The sequence below is a fragment of the Myotis yumanensis genome, unplaced genomic scaffold (genome assembly GCF_028538775.1).
Source record: "Myotis yumanensis isolate MYYU_CA2020_CCGP unplaced genomic scaffold, mMyoYum1.0.hap1 SCAF_2, whole genome shotgun sequence".
NCBI classification, from domain to species: domain Eukaryota; kingdom Metazoa; phylum Chordata; class Mammalia; order Chiroptera; family Vespertilionidae; genus Myotis; species Myotis yumanensis.
In genome coordinates this window covers 175,390,215-175,405,447 of record NW_027223753.1, presented here as the reverse complement: position 1 = coordinate 175,405,447, position 15,233 = coordinate 175,390,215, and the positions used below count along the sequence as shown (strand labels likewise).

Here is a 15,233-nt window from a genome sequence, read left to right as displayed (position 1 = left end):
AAATACATTATTAAAATTATTTTTCTATCTTCTAAATGTGGCTGTTAGGCCCTGGCTGGTTTGCTCAGTTGGTTAGAGCATCATCCTGATGCATCAAGGTTGTGGGTTCGATCCCTGGCTACGGCACATACAAGAATAAACCAATGAATGCATCAATGGGTGGGACAGCAAATCTCTCTCTCTCTCTCTCTCTCTCTCAAATAAATAAATAAGGCTGCTAGAAGATACTAAATTTGTTTGTGGCTCACATATTTATTTTGGATAGTGCTGGTCTGGACAGCATATCCTACAGTGACTTATGAAATGTTAATAAATGCTCAGTGAAACACAGTTTGGAAGAGGAGCAGTGTCTAGTAGAACTTTCTGCAATGATAGAATTCTTCTATGTCTTTGCTTATAGTAGTAGCTACTAGCCACTGATGACTATTGAGCACGTGAAATGTAGCTAGTTCTGAAATGTGAAATATTGAAATGTGGAACAAAACTGAATTCTAAATTTTATTTAATTTTAATTAACTTTAAATAGCCATGTGTGAGTAGTGGCTCAGGTATCAGGACAATGCAATCTAGAAGATTTATTGGACTTTAAGTCTATACAGTTTATTATGAATAATAATAAACTATCAGTAACAATATTTATTGAGTACCTGTTCTGTAGTAGATATTGTGTAAGTACCAGAGAGAGGATTTATATAATAAATTTTTTATTGAGACTAACTATATTGCTCATATTTTGTAATATGCTTGATGCATTATGAATTTAAGGATAATGTGTGGGCCTACCATGTTTTCATTCAGGTCTGTTTTTTTTCCTTTTCTTTCTTTTCCTTACGATGGTCCTTCTGTGAAAGCCTGGCCCTTTAAAAAGTCTGAACAGTGTGCTGCCTTGTTAAAGGATTTTCTCTTGGAAGGAAATCCATGCTTTGTAACAGATGATGATGAGCATGATGATTTTTTTAGTAAACTTTTGAAGTTGTGTCTTGGGGTTGAGAGGGATATTTACATATTTACACTGACTTTTAAGTGTCAGTATTTATTCCCTTTGTATGTGTGTACACATATATTTATAAGTACTAGTACCCAGCTGTGTTATTAATGAATTAATTTATTATTGCTTCACAGTGAAGAACGGATGTCATCATGTCTGGAATCAAGCGAACAATTAAAGAAACTGACCCTGATTATGAGGATGTATCTGTGGCTCTTCCAAATAAGCGGCATAAAGCAATTGAGAATTCAGGTAGAAATTCAGCTACCTTAGGAAATTATGTGTTTTTTTTGTTGGCACATGCTAAAATGAAATGCATTTCCACTGTTGTATATAATTTGAAGAGGCTTGTGAGAGTGATAACTAAGTGCTCTGTTTAATAGTAACACACCATGTGGCATAAAAGATAGGAACAATCAGGTAGACTGTGAAGCATCAATAATGAGACAGGCTATAAGTTTTAGTCATTATTATATGTTAGGTGTAATCATAAAGTCTTATATAAGCTATGTGTACTACAGTGTGGTGTCATGTGAGATGATTATAGGTGGTACATGGATTCAGGTTTTTTTATATTAATAGTTATATATTATTTTAATATCTATAGAAAACAATGATGGTCTCATGAGACTTGTAGTTGCATGACTACTGTTGCTAAGGATAAGGCTAAAATTATTTTAAAATATTATTTAATTATATGTTTCACGTGGTTCTCAGATCTGGTAGGTATCTTGAAGGTGGTATATGAATGATGGAAATTTGGGGAACATTGATCTAGTTTACCTCTGCACATAGAGGATAGTAGTTCAGGCTCAAGAGCATTAAATTACTTGCTCAAGATCATATAATTAGTAGTTTTAAGTTGAAGAGTAGATCATCAATTAAGTGTCTGTAATTACCCAGAATGTTTTAAGCTATTTTTAAAAATGGAGCTAAATTTTGAGTTTTCAAAACAAATTACTACTGAAATTTATTATTGTTCATTTAAATGATAAATCTATGTAAGTTAATACTTATAGCTGGGTAAAGAAGGCATCAAAGTATTAAAAAGGTGTTGCAGCTCCAACAAAGATGAAGACCCCTAGAGTTTAAGTAGTAAAGTAAATTCCTGTCTCTGTAAGTGCAGTCAAGTCATACTGTATCCTCCACCAAAGTCTTTGTAGAGCAAAAATTACCAAATCTAATTGCAAATAATGAAAACATTTCACTGCAATCCCCCCATTCAGTAGTAATTTTATTTACAAGGAAATGTTGTTTCCTTTCAGAAACAAACAAAATAAATGTGAAAGTATCATGCAACTCAAATGTATCACATGACATAACTTTTTTAAAAATATATTTTTATTGACTTCAGAGAAGGAGGGAGAGGGAGAGAGAGATAGAAACATCAATGATGAGAGAGAATCATCAATTGCCTGCCTCTTGCACACCCCATACTTGGGATTGAGCCTGCAACTTGGGCATATGCCCAACCAGGAATTGAACCGTGACCTCCTGGTTCATAGTTTAACACTCAACCACTGAGCCACACCAGCCGGGCAACATAACTTTTTAAAAATAAAAATGAGAATAGGGAAAACTGAATGTTTTAGTAAACGTCATAATTTCAATTTAATCTAGTTTAAATTCCCAAGCACTGAGCCTGAGCAGGGATACTTTTTTGTTATTGAGTCACAATTTGCTATTCTTCCTCTTGATGTTCATATCCTACCTAATTCCCAATCATATTTTATTTTTCAGAATTTTCTCAAAGTAGATTTGGTAGGATGCTTCCTTTGCCTGTATTTTATTTTGTTTGTTGTTGTTTTTACTTATTCCATGAAAGAGATAATTTAGAAGAGTTTCTTTTTGAGGAGCTTATAATAAAATAGCATACAGTGATCATTGTCTCTAGGGAGACTTTCAGTCTCTGCTCGTTTCTGGACACAAGGTTTGTATAAAGGATATATACAGTAATACTAGAAAATATTCTTTACCTCAAATATGAGAAAAATTGGTCATTTGCCTTTATGCAGACATCTATAAGAATGTTTATATCATTACTAGTTTTAAATTGCCAATTTAATGGCTTATTTTATGGGGAGAAAGTGACATGGGTAATCACGGGGTCCAAATTTTCTCTGTAATTTTTCATATACTCCAAAGCATGGGGATTTTTTTTTTTTTTTTCACCTTACAAATTCAGGGTTGTTTTGCAAAATCCCAGGTTGTTCAAGTGGTTATTTGGCTATTCTATTTTTAAAAATTATCAAGCCACATTTTATATTCTGATATTTTTAACTCTTTGAGTTGCATATTACTTTGAGTAGTCATCATCTAAATTGTATCACCTTCAGAGGCATTTTCTTTCCTTTTGAATTTTCTTTACTCATTCCTTTGGGTAGTTGTGGTCAGAAACTGATGAATTGCTTGCTAGATCCTTCTCTACAGAAGGAAACTTCCTGTGTTGTTATAAACTGCTCTCATGTTACTGCTCTAGCTAATTCTTTACTTCTTTCTCCTAAGTCACCAAATATTTCTCTCAAAATCTTCATGGTTATTTTTTTATATTTTGGTAATTTTATTTTGATGTAATTTCAAACAGGAAAATTTCAAGAATTACCCATATTTTTAAAATTAAGATTAATTACCAGTTGTTTACATTTTGCCTCCTTTGGTTGATTATTCTCCCTCACCTCCAGTGCGAGCATGCGTACACACACACATACACATGCATGTGTATACATGCACGCAGGTATCTGCACACATCATTCTTTCTAAATCATTGGGAAATAAATTGGACACATGTAAACACTCCTAAGGACATTCTCTTATGTAACCACAGTACAGTTATCAAACACAGGAAATTTTAACATTTATCCAGTACATTATCTAATCTGTGGTTCCTATTCAAGTTTTACCAGTTATCCCAGTATTGTGTTTTATAATGTCAACATAAGAAATATTCAAACCTATAGAGAAGTTTTGTGAGTTTACTTGAGCCAAACTGTCAACAGTTGCTGGGAAGCAAAATCTCAGCAGATTGAAATAATGCTCCAGAGAATGGCAGTTTTGCACCTTATTTTATACATTATAATCAAAAGAGAAGACAAGTAAGTTACATAAAATCCATTGGTGATAGACTAGGGAGATGGGAGAAAGCAAAGTGGAGAAGCCTTTGGGTTTGGGTGAAAAGTAAAATAATAGACACATATATCTTTTACATAGGTGGGTACAAGATAGTTAACAGTCCACAATTAACATGATAAAATAATGAGAGGCTTTATGGTCTCCGCCCTGGTGCTCTGAGGGGTCTGGAAAAAGGAGGAGTTACCCTGACATTCCAAGGGAATGTTATGGAAGATGCATTGACTTTTGTCAGGGAAGATTCTAGTCTGGGACATGACTACCTGCCATAAACTGCTTTTAGTTAAAATTTTTTTAATTTCAGACCATCCGATGTGGTTACTTTAAGTCCCTGAGCTTGCAAGGCCATCCTGCAGGCCTTCCCTAACCTTGTCAGGTTATCATGTGGCCCCTTTTCAACCACAGTAACTATTTTTCCCTCTCTGGGAACCAGTCCAGGATCACACAGTGCATTTAGTTGTCATATCTCTTTAGTCTCTTTTAATCTCCTCAAATAGTGATGTTTGAATTATATAGGCCAGTTATTTTATAGAATGTCTTTTAGTTTAGGTTTGTTTGTTGTCCCTGTAACTAGATTCAGCTTTTTGGCTGAGTGATGTAGTCTTCTCAATGCATCCTATCAGAAAACACAGACGTCAGTTTGCCCCAGTATTAGTGATGTTCACTTTTCGTTATTGGTTAAGATGATGGCCACTAGGTTTCTCCACTTCAGAGTTACTATTTTCCTGGGTTTCTTTTTTGCTTGCTGACTTAAGACAACCACTGATTAATTAGACCGTGGATTATTTTATGTTCTTTGTGTAGCTCGAGATGCTGCTGTGCAGAAGATAGAGACTATTATCAAGGAGCAATTTGCACTTGAAATGAAGAATAAGGAACATGAAATTGAAGTCATTGACCAGGTATAATGATGACAAATTAAAAAAGCACACAAAGCTATTGAAAAAAATCTACACATGATGACTTGAAAAAAAATCTCTTGAGATAGAATCATAGTTTGTTTTTTCCCTTTGCTATTTTTTTTTTTTTAAAGAGCTTTCTCATTTTTGGAAAAAAGACATGCCCCCTCCCTTTTTTTTTAATTAATGAAATTACAGGAAAAGATAAAAAAATTTACCTGAAATTTCATCCCAAAAATAATTCCTCTTTGCTCTTGTGCTCAAATCTTTGTGGATGTTTCAATGACAATGCATGTGTACACATAAATATACATATTAATATGTCTGTATACTCTTGCAAAAACATTGGGTTTTGTCATTCTTTTAGGTCTTTTGCCAACCTGATTGGTGGGAAATGGTCATTTTTATTTGTCTTTGATTATTAGAGAGGTCGAGCTTTTGTTGGTCATTTGCATTTCTTATTTTATGAATTATTTATATATCCGTCCTGTCATTTCTATTTTTTAAAGTAATGAGTTGACATTTGTTTTTAGCGACTGATTGAGGCAAGAAGGATGATGGATAAACTTCGTGCCTGCATTGTCGCAAACTACTATGCTTCTGCAGGACTTCTAAAAGTTTCTGAGGTAACTTTTCCTCATATGCAGTCATTTCTGGCCACCCATATTGGTTGTGTGAAGGGGAAATTAGTGGTGTTGATGTGGAATTCCTGCCTTTGAAACATTTCTTATATTGACCTTTAGAATTCAAGAAGCCTAGCTTACTTTCCTGGGAATGTACGTAAACTTATTGTGTTCACCCATAATCCTTTATTCGTCCTTTAATCGTACCTCTCTACGTTGTCAATAATCCTAAGTAACATTTTTTCTTTTTAATTAATCCCTTTCCTACTAATATTTAGCAGTGTTGTTAGGCTTTGCAGATACAAAAATAACTTGCCTTCTTTCTCTTCATTTGATTATGGTTGGCTTTGGAGTAAGTTGTAGGTTGATTTTTTTTTTTTTTTGACCTTTTATCTAATGAATGGGATTTTTTTGTTTCAGTAGATTTGCCCTGTTCAGGAAGCCCTGATTTCCATCCCCCCTTACTTTTTATGAAAAATTTCAAATATGCAGAGAAAGTTAAATAAGCACCTCTTAATGCATCACTTAGAATGAACAGTTTTAACATTTTTGCCATATTTGTTTTATCTGTTTTATTTTTCTCTGAAGCATTTGAAAATAAGTTTCAGGCATCATGACACTTCACCTCTAAATATTTAATTACATATTCCCTAATGGCCATTCTTCTATGTAGTCACAATACCTAAGAGAATGATTCACTACTATTATCTGTTAACCAGTCCATATTCAAAAATTTTCCTAGTTCTCCCCAAAATATCTTTTAAAGCTGGTTTGTGGTGGTGGTGGTGGTTGTTTTTTTTTAAAACACAACAAGGATCTAATCAAGGTTCATAGCTACATTTGGCTATTTTGTTTCTCTAGATTAATTTTATCTAGACTGGTTCTCCCACCTATTTTTCCCCCAGAATATTGACTTATTTTAAGAGACCAGGACATTTATCTTGTAGAATGTTCCATATTTTTAACTTATTTTTTCCCTTGTTTATTCCTTCATTCCCTCTATTTTTCCTGTAAACTGAAAGTCAAACCTAAATACTGGATTATTTTAAGATTAAATCTTTTTGGCAATAATGCTTCATAGGTGATGCTATATACCTCATGTTGTTTCACTTCAGGAGATATAATAATCAGGTTGTCCTGCTGTTGGTGATAAGAGTGTAATTATTTGGTTACTGTGATTGCTACTAGATCACTCCAGTTCTAAAGGATGTGGATAGGATTGAAGGCAACAGGACAGATGGTTTGACATTTTGATAATTTCAGCATAAATTTGTTGTTCATTCTTAAATTTTTTTTATCTTAAGTTTTTTTCAATTAGAGTTAGGTAATTCTTCTTTTGGATAGTACTGGCTCTGTGAGAATGGCGGGAGGTATGATGGCATACTGCTTTGCATCGTTTCCTATGGTTTTTATAGATAAGAGGTACCTTTCATATTTAGGCGTTCATGTCATCCCATGGAGCTTTAGGGTGCCTGGTATTGGTGATACTCCTGTTGTTGTCTTAGAGAAATCTGCAGTATTATTCGAATTTAATTTTAGGTGGTAGACAGTTGTCTCTTCTGTTGCAGGAGTTTCCATAAAACATTAGAGTCTGAACCACTTTTCTGCAGCTAACAAATCATAACAAATTACTACAAGCTTGGTTGGCTTTAAACAACAGGAAGTTATGATTCTGGAGCCCAGCAGTCCAAAATCAAGGTGTTGGCTGGCGCATGCTCTCTCTGAAGACTCTTAGGAAGAATCTTCCTAGCCTTGTCCTAGCTTCTAGTGGTTGCTGGCAATCCTTGGTGTTCTTGGTTTGTAGCTGCATCACTCTAATTTCTGCCTCTGTCTTCACATGGATGTTTTCCCTCTGCATATCTTCTCTTTCTCTCTATGTTCAAGTTTCCCCTTTTTTTAAAAAAAGAAATATGTTTTTGTTGATTTTAGTGAGAGAGGGAGGGAGGGAGAGAAACTTCGAAGTGAGAGAGAAACATTGACCCGCTACCTCCTGCACCACCCCTACGGGGGATTGAGCCCAGAACCCGGGTATGTTCTCTGGCCGGAAATCAAACTGGTGACCTTTTGGTGCATGGGACGGCGATCAAACAACTGAGCCACCCACGCCAGGCCAAATTTCCCTCAAAAAAGAGCACTTTTAATTGGATTAGGGCCTACCTTCACCCAAATGACTTCATCTGAACTTGATTACATCTGCAAAGACCCTATTTCCAAATAAAGTCACATTCATAGGTTTAGGGTGGACATGAATTTTTGGAGACACTGTTTAACCCAGAGTAGATTCTGATGTTATTTGTTATGTGGCTTGCTATTGGATTCAACAAAATGGACATCATGATCTAAGGGTTGTATGACGTAGGACTGTAGCTATTCTGAAGAGCTGATTATTCATTTAATATTTTGTTCCCTTTTTTCTTTCTTTTTTCATCATTAGCAGTTTTGAGTTGTGCTATTTTGTGGTCTAGAAATGTAATGATTTTTATCTTGTATTCTGATTAGGATATATTCAATGATATTTAGTTATAATAATTTTTAGTTTGTTGTAAAAAATATATTTATAGCTCTAAAAGATACCTTTATTATTGAAATTCAACAGCTTTGTTGCTTTGATTCTGAAACACAAGTCTCTGGCTCCTTTTTCTTTCTAAAACGATTATTTTAATAGCACAAGGTTTTTTTTTTAAATTTTATTTATTAAATTGATTGGGGTGAAATTGGTCAACATGAACATATAGTTTTCATGTGTGGGTTTCTATGTTACAAGATCTGTATATTTCAGTATGAATGGCACAGGTTTTAAAAGCTGGGCTTCCTAGGAATGTAGCACAGTGTGTCATACTACGTAATAGAACACACTGTATTTTGTATGCAGGTTAATGAGATACAGAAAAATACCCTAGGCTTCAGTACTGAACTGAGGGCAAAGTTTATGTCAGTATTAATAATTTTAAAGCATTGTATACTACATTTTTCTCCTACGTGGGAACTATTTAACATATGCATATATTTTTATATTTCTTACAGGAATGTTTTATTCAGAGCTGTTCTATCTATGTAAAGCGATGTGAACTTATTTTTTTTTTATTTTTATTGATGAGAGAGAGAGAGAGAAACATCAATTTGTTGTTCCATTTTTTTACATTCATTGGTTGCTTCTTGTATGTGCTCTGACTGGGGATCAAACCTGCAACCTTGGCATTATCAGGACAATGCTCTGACTGAAACATTTTTTTAAAGTCCAATTTTGCTTTCCATATGTTACTATGTATTTCCCTTTATTTTTCATTTACCTAATACTAAAGGCTAAAGAGGACTTGTATCTTTAGCCTTTGGTGTTAGGATCTTTGCATAGTTACTTATCACTTTCTTGTTCTGGTGGTTCAGACCATGTTAAGGAATTAGGACTTTATTTTATGGGTTTGGAGAGATTTTGAAAGATTTTAAGCATGATCTTAAGGTAGATAATTTTGCCTACTTTTGATGAATTTGATTAAAGTTTATTTTGATTGCTTTCACTTTTGCAGGGATCAAAGACGTGTGATACAATGGTTTTTAATCATCCTGCTATCAAGAAATTTTTGGAATCACCATCTAGGTCATCATCTCCTGCCAATCAGAGATCAGAAACTCCATCAGCCAATCATTCTGAAAGTGATTCTTTATCTCAACACAATGACTTCTTGTCTGACAAAGACAATAACAGCAATATGGATATAGAGGAAAGACTCTCAAACAACATGGAACAGAGACCAAGTCGAAATACTGGAAGGGTATAGTTGGATGGACGGGAGGGAACCAAAGGAAAAGGGAACTATATTTATTAAGAGTATGTACATGTTATTTCATGTAACCTATTTTATAGGAACCCTGGGAAATAAGTTAATTATATTTCTTTTAGAGATGGGGAAACTGAGTCTCAATGAGATTCAAGTTATATGTGTCCACAAGTATCAGATCTGAGAGCTAAACCTATGTCTTTCCTTTTTGTTGTTGTTTTTGTTACTCCTCACCCAAGGGCATTTTTCCATTGATTTTCAGAGAAAGTGGAAAGGAGGGAGAGAGACACATCAATAAGCTGCCTCCCACACATGCCCCCATCAGGGCTAGGGATCGAGCCTGCAACCGAGGCATGTGCCCATGACTGGAATTGAATTTGGGACCCTTTAATCTGCAGGTTGACACTCTATCCACTGAGCCAAACCAGCTAGGGCTAAACCTATGTCTTTCTGATTTTAAAATTCAGTACCCCTGCATATGGCATCACTCCTAGTGCCATTCACATGGATATGAAAGAAATTTTGAGGAGTTGGCAATGCTGTGACCTTGCCCAAGGTCTTTCCACTCTGTCATGTTTATTTGCAAGAGCAGTGATTCTTTCGCATTTTCCTCTGTGAAACTTGATATTCTAAGATACTTTGATAACTGGAGGAAATTTGACAAATGATAAATAGAGTTGAAAACCATTTATTGCTCTTTGATCCTGCCAGTTTATGGAGTTGCCATCTCAAGATACTCTGAACTTGTTGGTATAATATTTGGCTTCATTTATTTTTAAAATAATTTTTATTAAAAAAAAAAACTTTTTGAGAGAGAAAAAGGGAGAAGGAGAGAGAGAGAGAAACATTGATGTGACAGTGAAACAGCCCTGGCCAGGAATCAAACCAGCAACTTTTGGTACAGGGGCAATGCCTACTTACTGAGCCACACTGGCCAGGGCAATATTTGGCTTTAGAAATAAGACTGATGGTTTTTCTCATCTAGGTGTTCTATGATAGAAAACATTTCAGGGTTGCTTTTCACAAACTCAGACATGAAGGATTTGATTTATTTTTTATAAAAATGAAATTGGACATTTTTATTATAAATTCATGTATTCATTGCTGAAAAATTTAAACTACAGAAAAGTAAAAAATAATAGAAAATCAATCATAATGCCACTAAAAAATCGGAACTCTTACTGTTTGGATTTACTTGCCTTTTTCAGTATTATTTCTGGGAAAATACTGTATATTTTTTCTTTTTATAATTAAAAAGAATTTAGGTTGTATTGATCATTGGATTTAGAAACTTATCATCTTTTATATAATATACATACTCATGTTTTTGTAACAAATATTTAGTACTTACTATGTTTCAGGCACTTTTCTAAGAATTGTACAAAGCAATCATGTAAGGTAAAAACTATTATCATCCTTATTGTATAGGTGAGGAAACTGAGACAGAAGTTAAATAATTACCCAAGATTACACATCTACTAAATGGAAAAACCAGGATTTAAACCCTGGCAGTCTGTCTCCATAATTAAACTTGAACTATTGTGTTTAAATTACTTCTCATCGAAAATGTTTTGATAGTATAGAAGGTTGAAAAGAAAGTAAATTTCATTGAGCTCTTTCCCCATTACCATTTCCCAGAGGTAATCTTTGTACTTAGTTTCTTGTGTATCCTTCCACTCCCTGTTTGCATAGACAAAGCATATGTGTATGCCCATTGAGCACACACACGTGGAAATAATAGTGTACAAACTTTTTGTCTCAACTGATGCAAAAATTAGAGTAAAATTATTCTTTTATGCTCTGAGGTGCCACAAAGCCAGAGAATTTTATAATAAAAAAATTGCAATTTATTCTATTCATACCTTGTATGATTTTACAGTTTCTGCCTATTGAAAATTGTCCAAATTGAAAATGAAAATTATGATTTCTTTCAGGACACCTCTAGTATTACTGGCTCCCATAAAACAGAGCAGCGGAATGCTGATCTTACAGGAGATGAGACTTCACGACTTTTTGTAAAGAAAACAATAGTAGTGGGCAATGTGTCCAAGTGAGTATCCAGTTGAATTGTCTCATTTTCAGTCATCTATTTATGTTAATAGAACTCTGGCATACTCCTGTAGTATTATAATAGATAGAGAGCGCAGGAATTCTTTTTTTCAAACTCTTAGTTGTTTTGTTTTAAAATATATTTTTATTGACTTCAGAGAGGAAGGGAGAAGGAGAGAGAGATAGAAACATCAATGATGAGAGAGAATCATTGATTGGCTGCCTCCTGCATACCCCCTACTGGGGATCGAGCCCACAACCTGTGCATGTGCCCGGACCTGGAATCAAACACTGACCTCCTGGTTCATGGGTCGATGCTCAACTACTTAGCCACGCTGGCTGGGCAAACTCTTAGTTGTTTTAAAAGAAAAGTAATATCCAGAGACTTGAGAACTCTGCCTTAATGTATCTGCTAATCTTTGACATAGAGTAAATTATGCTTGGTAAAAATTTCTAAGACATGAGGTTTTACACAAATGGTGTATTTCAATAAGCATGTAAACGTGGATAAGTTTAGAGGAACTTTTGACTTCTTCTGACCTAGTTTTAACTTAGGTAGGTAGTTCCTAAAAATGTTTATTTGGTTGCCAAATTGAAATGTTTTTAATTTATAGCAGAAGGTTGCAGACCAGTTCTTGAAGACAGAATTCCTCCAAGTTAAAGAGCTATCTATCTCTTTTTACAGTATGATCACATGCTATCTTTTGGGAGTGTGAACATTTTTGCCAAGTATCTAGGAATGAATAAAGACATCATAAATCTTCAAATAGCGAAAGATTGTTATTTCCTCACAAAGTCTTATTTGCCCTTTTCCAACCCGGTTAGGTATATTTCCCCTGTTTTTCCTTGTCATTTTTCTCATATAATCATTTTCTGTTTTCGTACATTTTCCCCAAATCAGACTGGAATCTCTTTTGGGTAGGAACTATGTATTTATTTTGTACCTTACATTAGTTGGAGTTCAGTAAATATTTGCTTGATGAATAAATTGATATATTTATGGAAATTATAATTAGATTCAATTATTTAAAAAAGGATTTGGAATTACAATAATTATCTGGCAGGAAAATCAGACGGGGGCGAGGAGGGGATCTTTCAAGCCCCAATTAATGGATCATTAATAACAAACAAGAGGTACATAAAATCTCATGATACTAGAAACAAAGATTCTTAATGATCCATGTAAAAGTATTTAAATGGAACCATAAAATATGATTAGGCAATTAGATTTCTGTTTTATAGATTATTTTAGAGTTAGCATGTATTCAGCTAAGGAAACTAAATAGTTTGTGTGAAGTGTTAGAGCTGGGGTCTTATATATAGTACAGGACAGATCAGCCCAGGAAAGGTCTAAACTAGAAATCTAAATAGATCCACTGGGCCACAAGAAGATTGGGTAGAAACAGTCATTGACATTTTCAAACAATTATGTCTAATTTGTAGGTTTGAGGGTTTTTTAAAGACAAGCTAGAACTAAAATACTGGTTAATCATAAATTTTAAGTAGAGGGAGTGATTGGCATGAAAATTGTAAGGTCTTTGTTCTGGAAGAGGGTAAAAATACTGATTTACCCTACGTTTTGTTAGGAGTGCTTGCTGCAATATCTAAGATAACTAAAAGAATAGATATAGAAATTTAAACTTTAACAATAAGAGAGGGGTGGAAAATGAATGAGAAAAAGGGGGAAAACTGATTCTAGAAAAAGGCAAGCAGGGGCAGGAGGAGGGATATAAAGAAGAGAAAAATAAGACAAATAGTATAAAATAATTTAGTAATAACAAATCTAAATGTATAAACAGTCATAAAAATGCATATGGATTTAACTAGTTAGAATATAGTAATTCTTATATTGTGATAAAACAACCTAAAATTCAGATCTCTGTTATTTATCAGGGACATCTAAATACAGAAAGATTGAGAGTAAGCAAATAGGATCTTGCTCCCAGCATATGTCCTTAGTTTGGCCCAAAAAGAAAAGAAAGTAAGCAAATAGATAAATTATAACTAGCAGATTCTAACCAAAAGAAAACCAGTGTAACATATTAATATCAGGCAAAAGAGACTTTAAGACGAAAAGCATTCATAGAGGTAAAGATTTATTATATGATGATAAAAGGTTTTCTTCATCAAGAAGATAAAAAAATTCTTAGCTTCTGTGTACTTGATAACATAGTCTTAAAATGATAACAAGTCTTGAAATTGATAGAACCACAAGCAGAAATTACCAAATGCACTACCACTGACTTTATATACATCTCTCAGTAATTGGTACCTCCAGCAAACTACTTATATGAATATAAAAAGTTGGAATATCAATTAACAAAGCTAAAGTACACACAGAACATTACACAAAACGAGAAAAAAATTTAAGCATACAAGGAACATTTATGAAAATTGACTACATAGTAAGCCATAAAGCAAGCTTCAACAAAGGACTTGTATTTTTTCTAACCACTAGTGCAGTAAAGCTAGAAATCAATGACAATAGGATAACTAAAAAAAACCTCCAATATATCTGGAAATTCAAAACACTCACAACAACTCATTAAGGCAATGGAAAAAAATCACATTAAAATAACCAGAACTAAATAATAAGTCAAAAATTGTAGGCTAACACTAAAGGGATAGTTAAAGGGAAATTTAAAGTCTTAAAAGACTACAGTAGAAAAAAAGCTTAAAATTAATGAACTAAGCATCTTAATTAGACAATGCAGGGGGGGAATCAAAGAATTTAGAGAGGAGCCCTAGCCGGCTTGGCTCAGTGGATAAAGCATCGGCCTGCGGACTGAAGGGTCCCAGGTTCAATTCCGGCCAAGGGCACATGCCTGGGTTGCGGGCTCAGTCCCCAGTAGGGGGCGTGTGGGAAGCAGTCAATCGATGATTCTCTCTCATCATTGATGTTTCTATCTCTTTCTCCTTCTCCCTTCCTCTCTGAAACCAATAAAGAAATATATTTTAAAAATAAATAAAAATAATTTAGAGAGGAAAAAAATAAACAGCATACATAAACATGGTGAAATTAAGTAAGGAAAAAAGATACAAATAAATATTAGAAATGAAAAAAAAAATAACTTCAGATGCTGCACTGTTAAAGAGATAAGTGTATTTGAAAATTTAGATGAACTGAAGAATCCCTAGAAAAATACAACTTAAAAGTGATGTGACAAAGGAAACTTGGAATAGTCATAGAACTACTACTAAATTTAATTATTGATTTTTTTATACATTCCTGTGACAAAACCAAACCACACCACTTGGCTTAGATTGCTTTACAGGCAGCATGAATAGATAATTCTAGTTGTATACAAAATCTTCTGGGAACAAAGAGACAACACTTATCAACTTACTTTATGAGGATATCCTAACTCTGTTCATAAAGCTTGACATGGAGTTCATAAGAAAAGAGAAATTATAGGACATCACACTTATGAATATAGATGCAAAAATACTGAACAAAATCCTTAGCAAACTGAATTCAATAACTATAGAAATGGTTATTGTGAGCAAGAAATGCAAGTTTGGAATAACATTAGAAATCAGTAAGTATAATAAACACATTAACAGATTAAAGAAGATAAATACTTGATCAAAAATGCAGAAACAACCTTTGATAAAACTCAACATCTATTTGTGATAAGTCTTCATGGCAGACTTAGAATTTAGTTAACTTAGATAAAGAATATCTTTGAAAAACCTACAGTATATTTTATACTCAGTGGTGAACTCAAGTCTTCCCTTTAGGATTAGGAACAAGACAAGAGATGTCTGGGGC

General features: G+C 33.9%; 1 protein-coding gene across 7 annotated transcripts in view; it reads left to right on the top strand.

Annotated features, from left to right (window-relative positions):
- The window catches only part of YEATS2 (YEATS domain containing 2), a 99,457-nt gene that overhangs the window by 23,019 nt on the left and 61,205 nt on the right, over window positions 1-15,233 (top strand). For 5 of the 7 annotated variants that reach the window (XM_070406708.1, XM_070406710.1, XM_070406711.1 and 2 more), the window contains 5 exons: window positions 1,123-1,240; window positions 4,919-5,016; window positions 5,547-5,639; window positions 9,161-9,406; window positions 11,347-11,462. In XM_070406708.1, coding sequence (XP_070262809.1) covers window positions 1,141-1,240; window positions 4,919-5,016; window positions 5,547-5,639; window positions 9,161-9,406; window positions 11,347-11,462 — 653 coding nt within the window. In that variant the 5' untranslated portion in view covers window positions 1,123-1,140. Of the gene's footprint in view, window positions 1-1,122; window positions 1,241-4,918; window positions 5,017-5,546; window positions 5,640-9,160; window positions 9,407-11,346; window positions 11,463-15,233 lie in introns of those variants that run through there. The other 2 variants (XM_070406709.1, XM_070406713.1) reach the window with 2 other exon arrangements.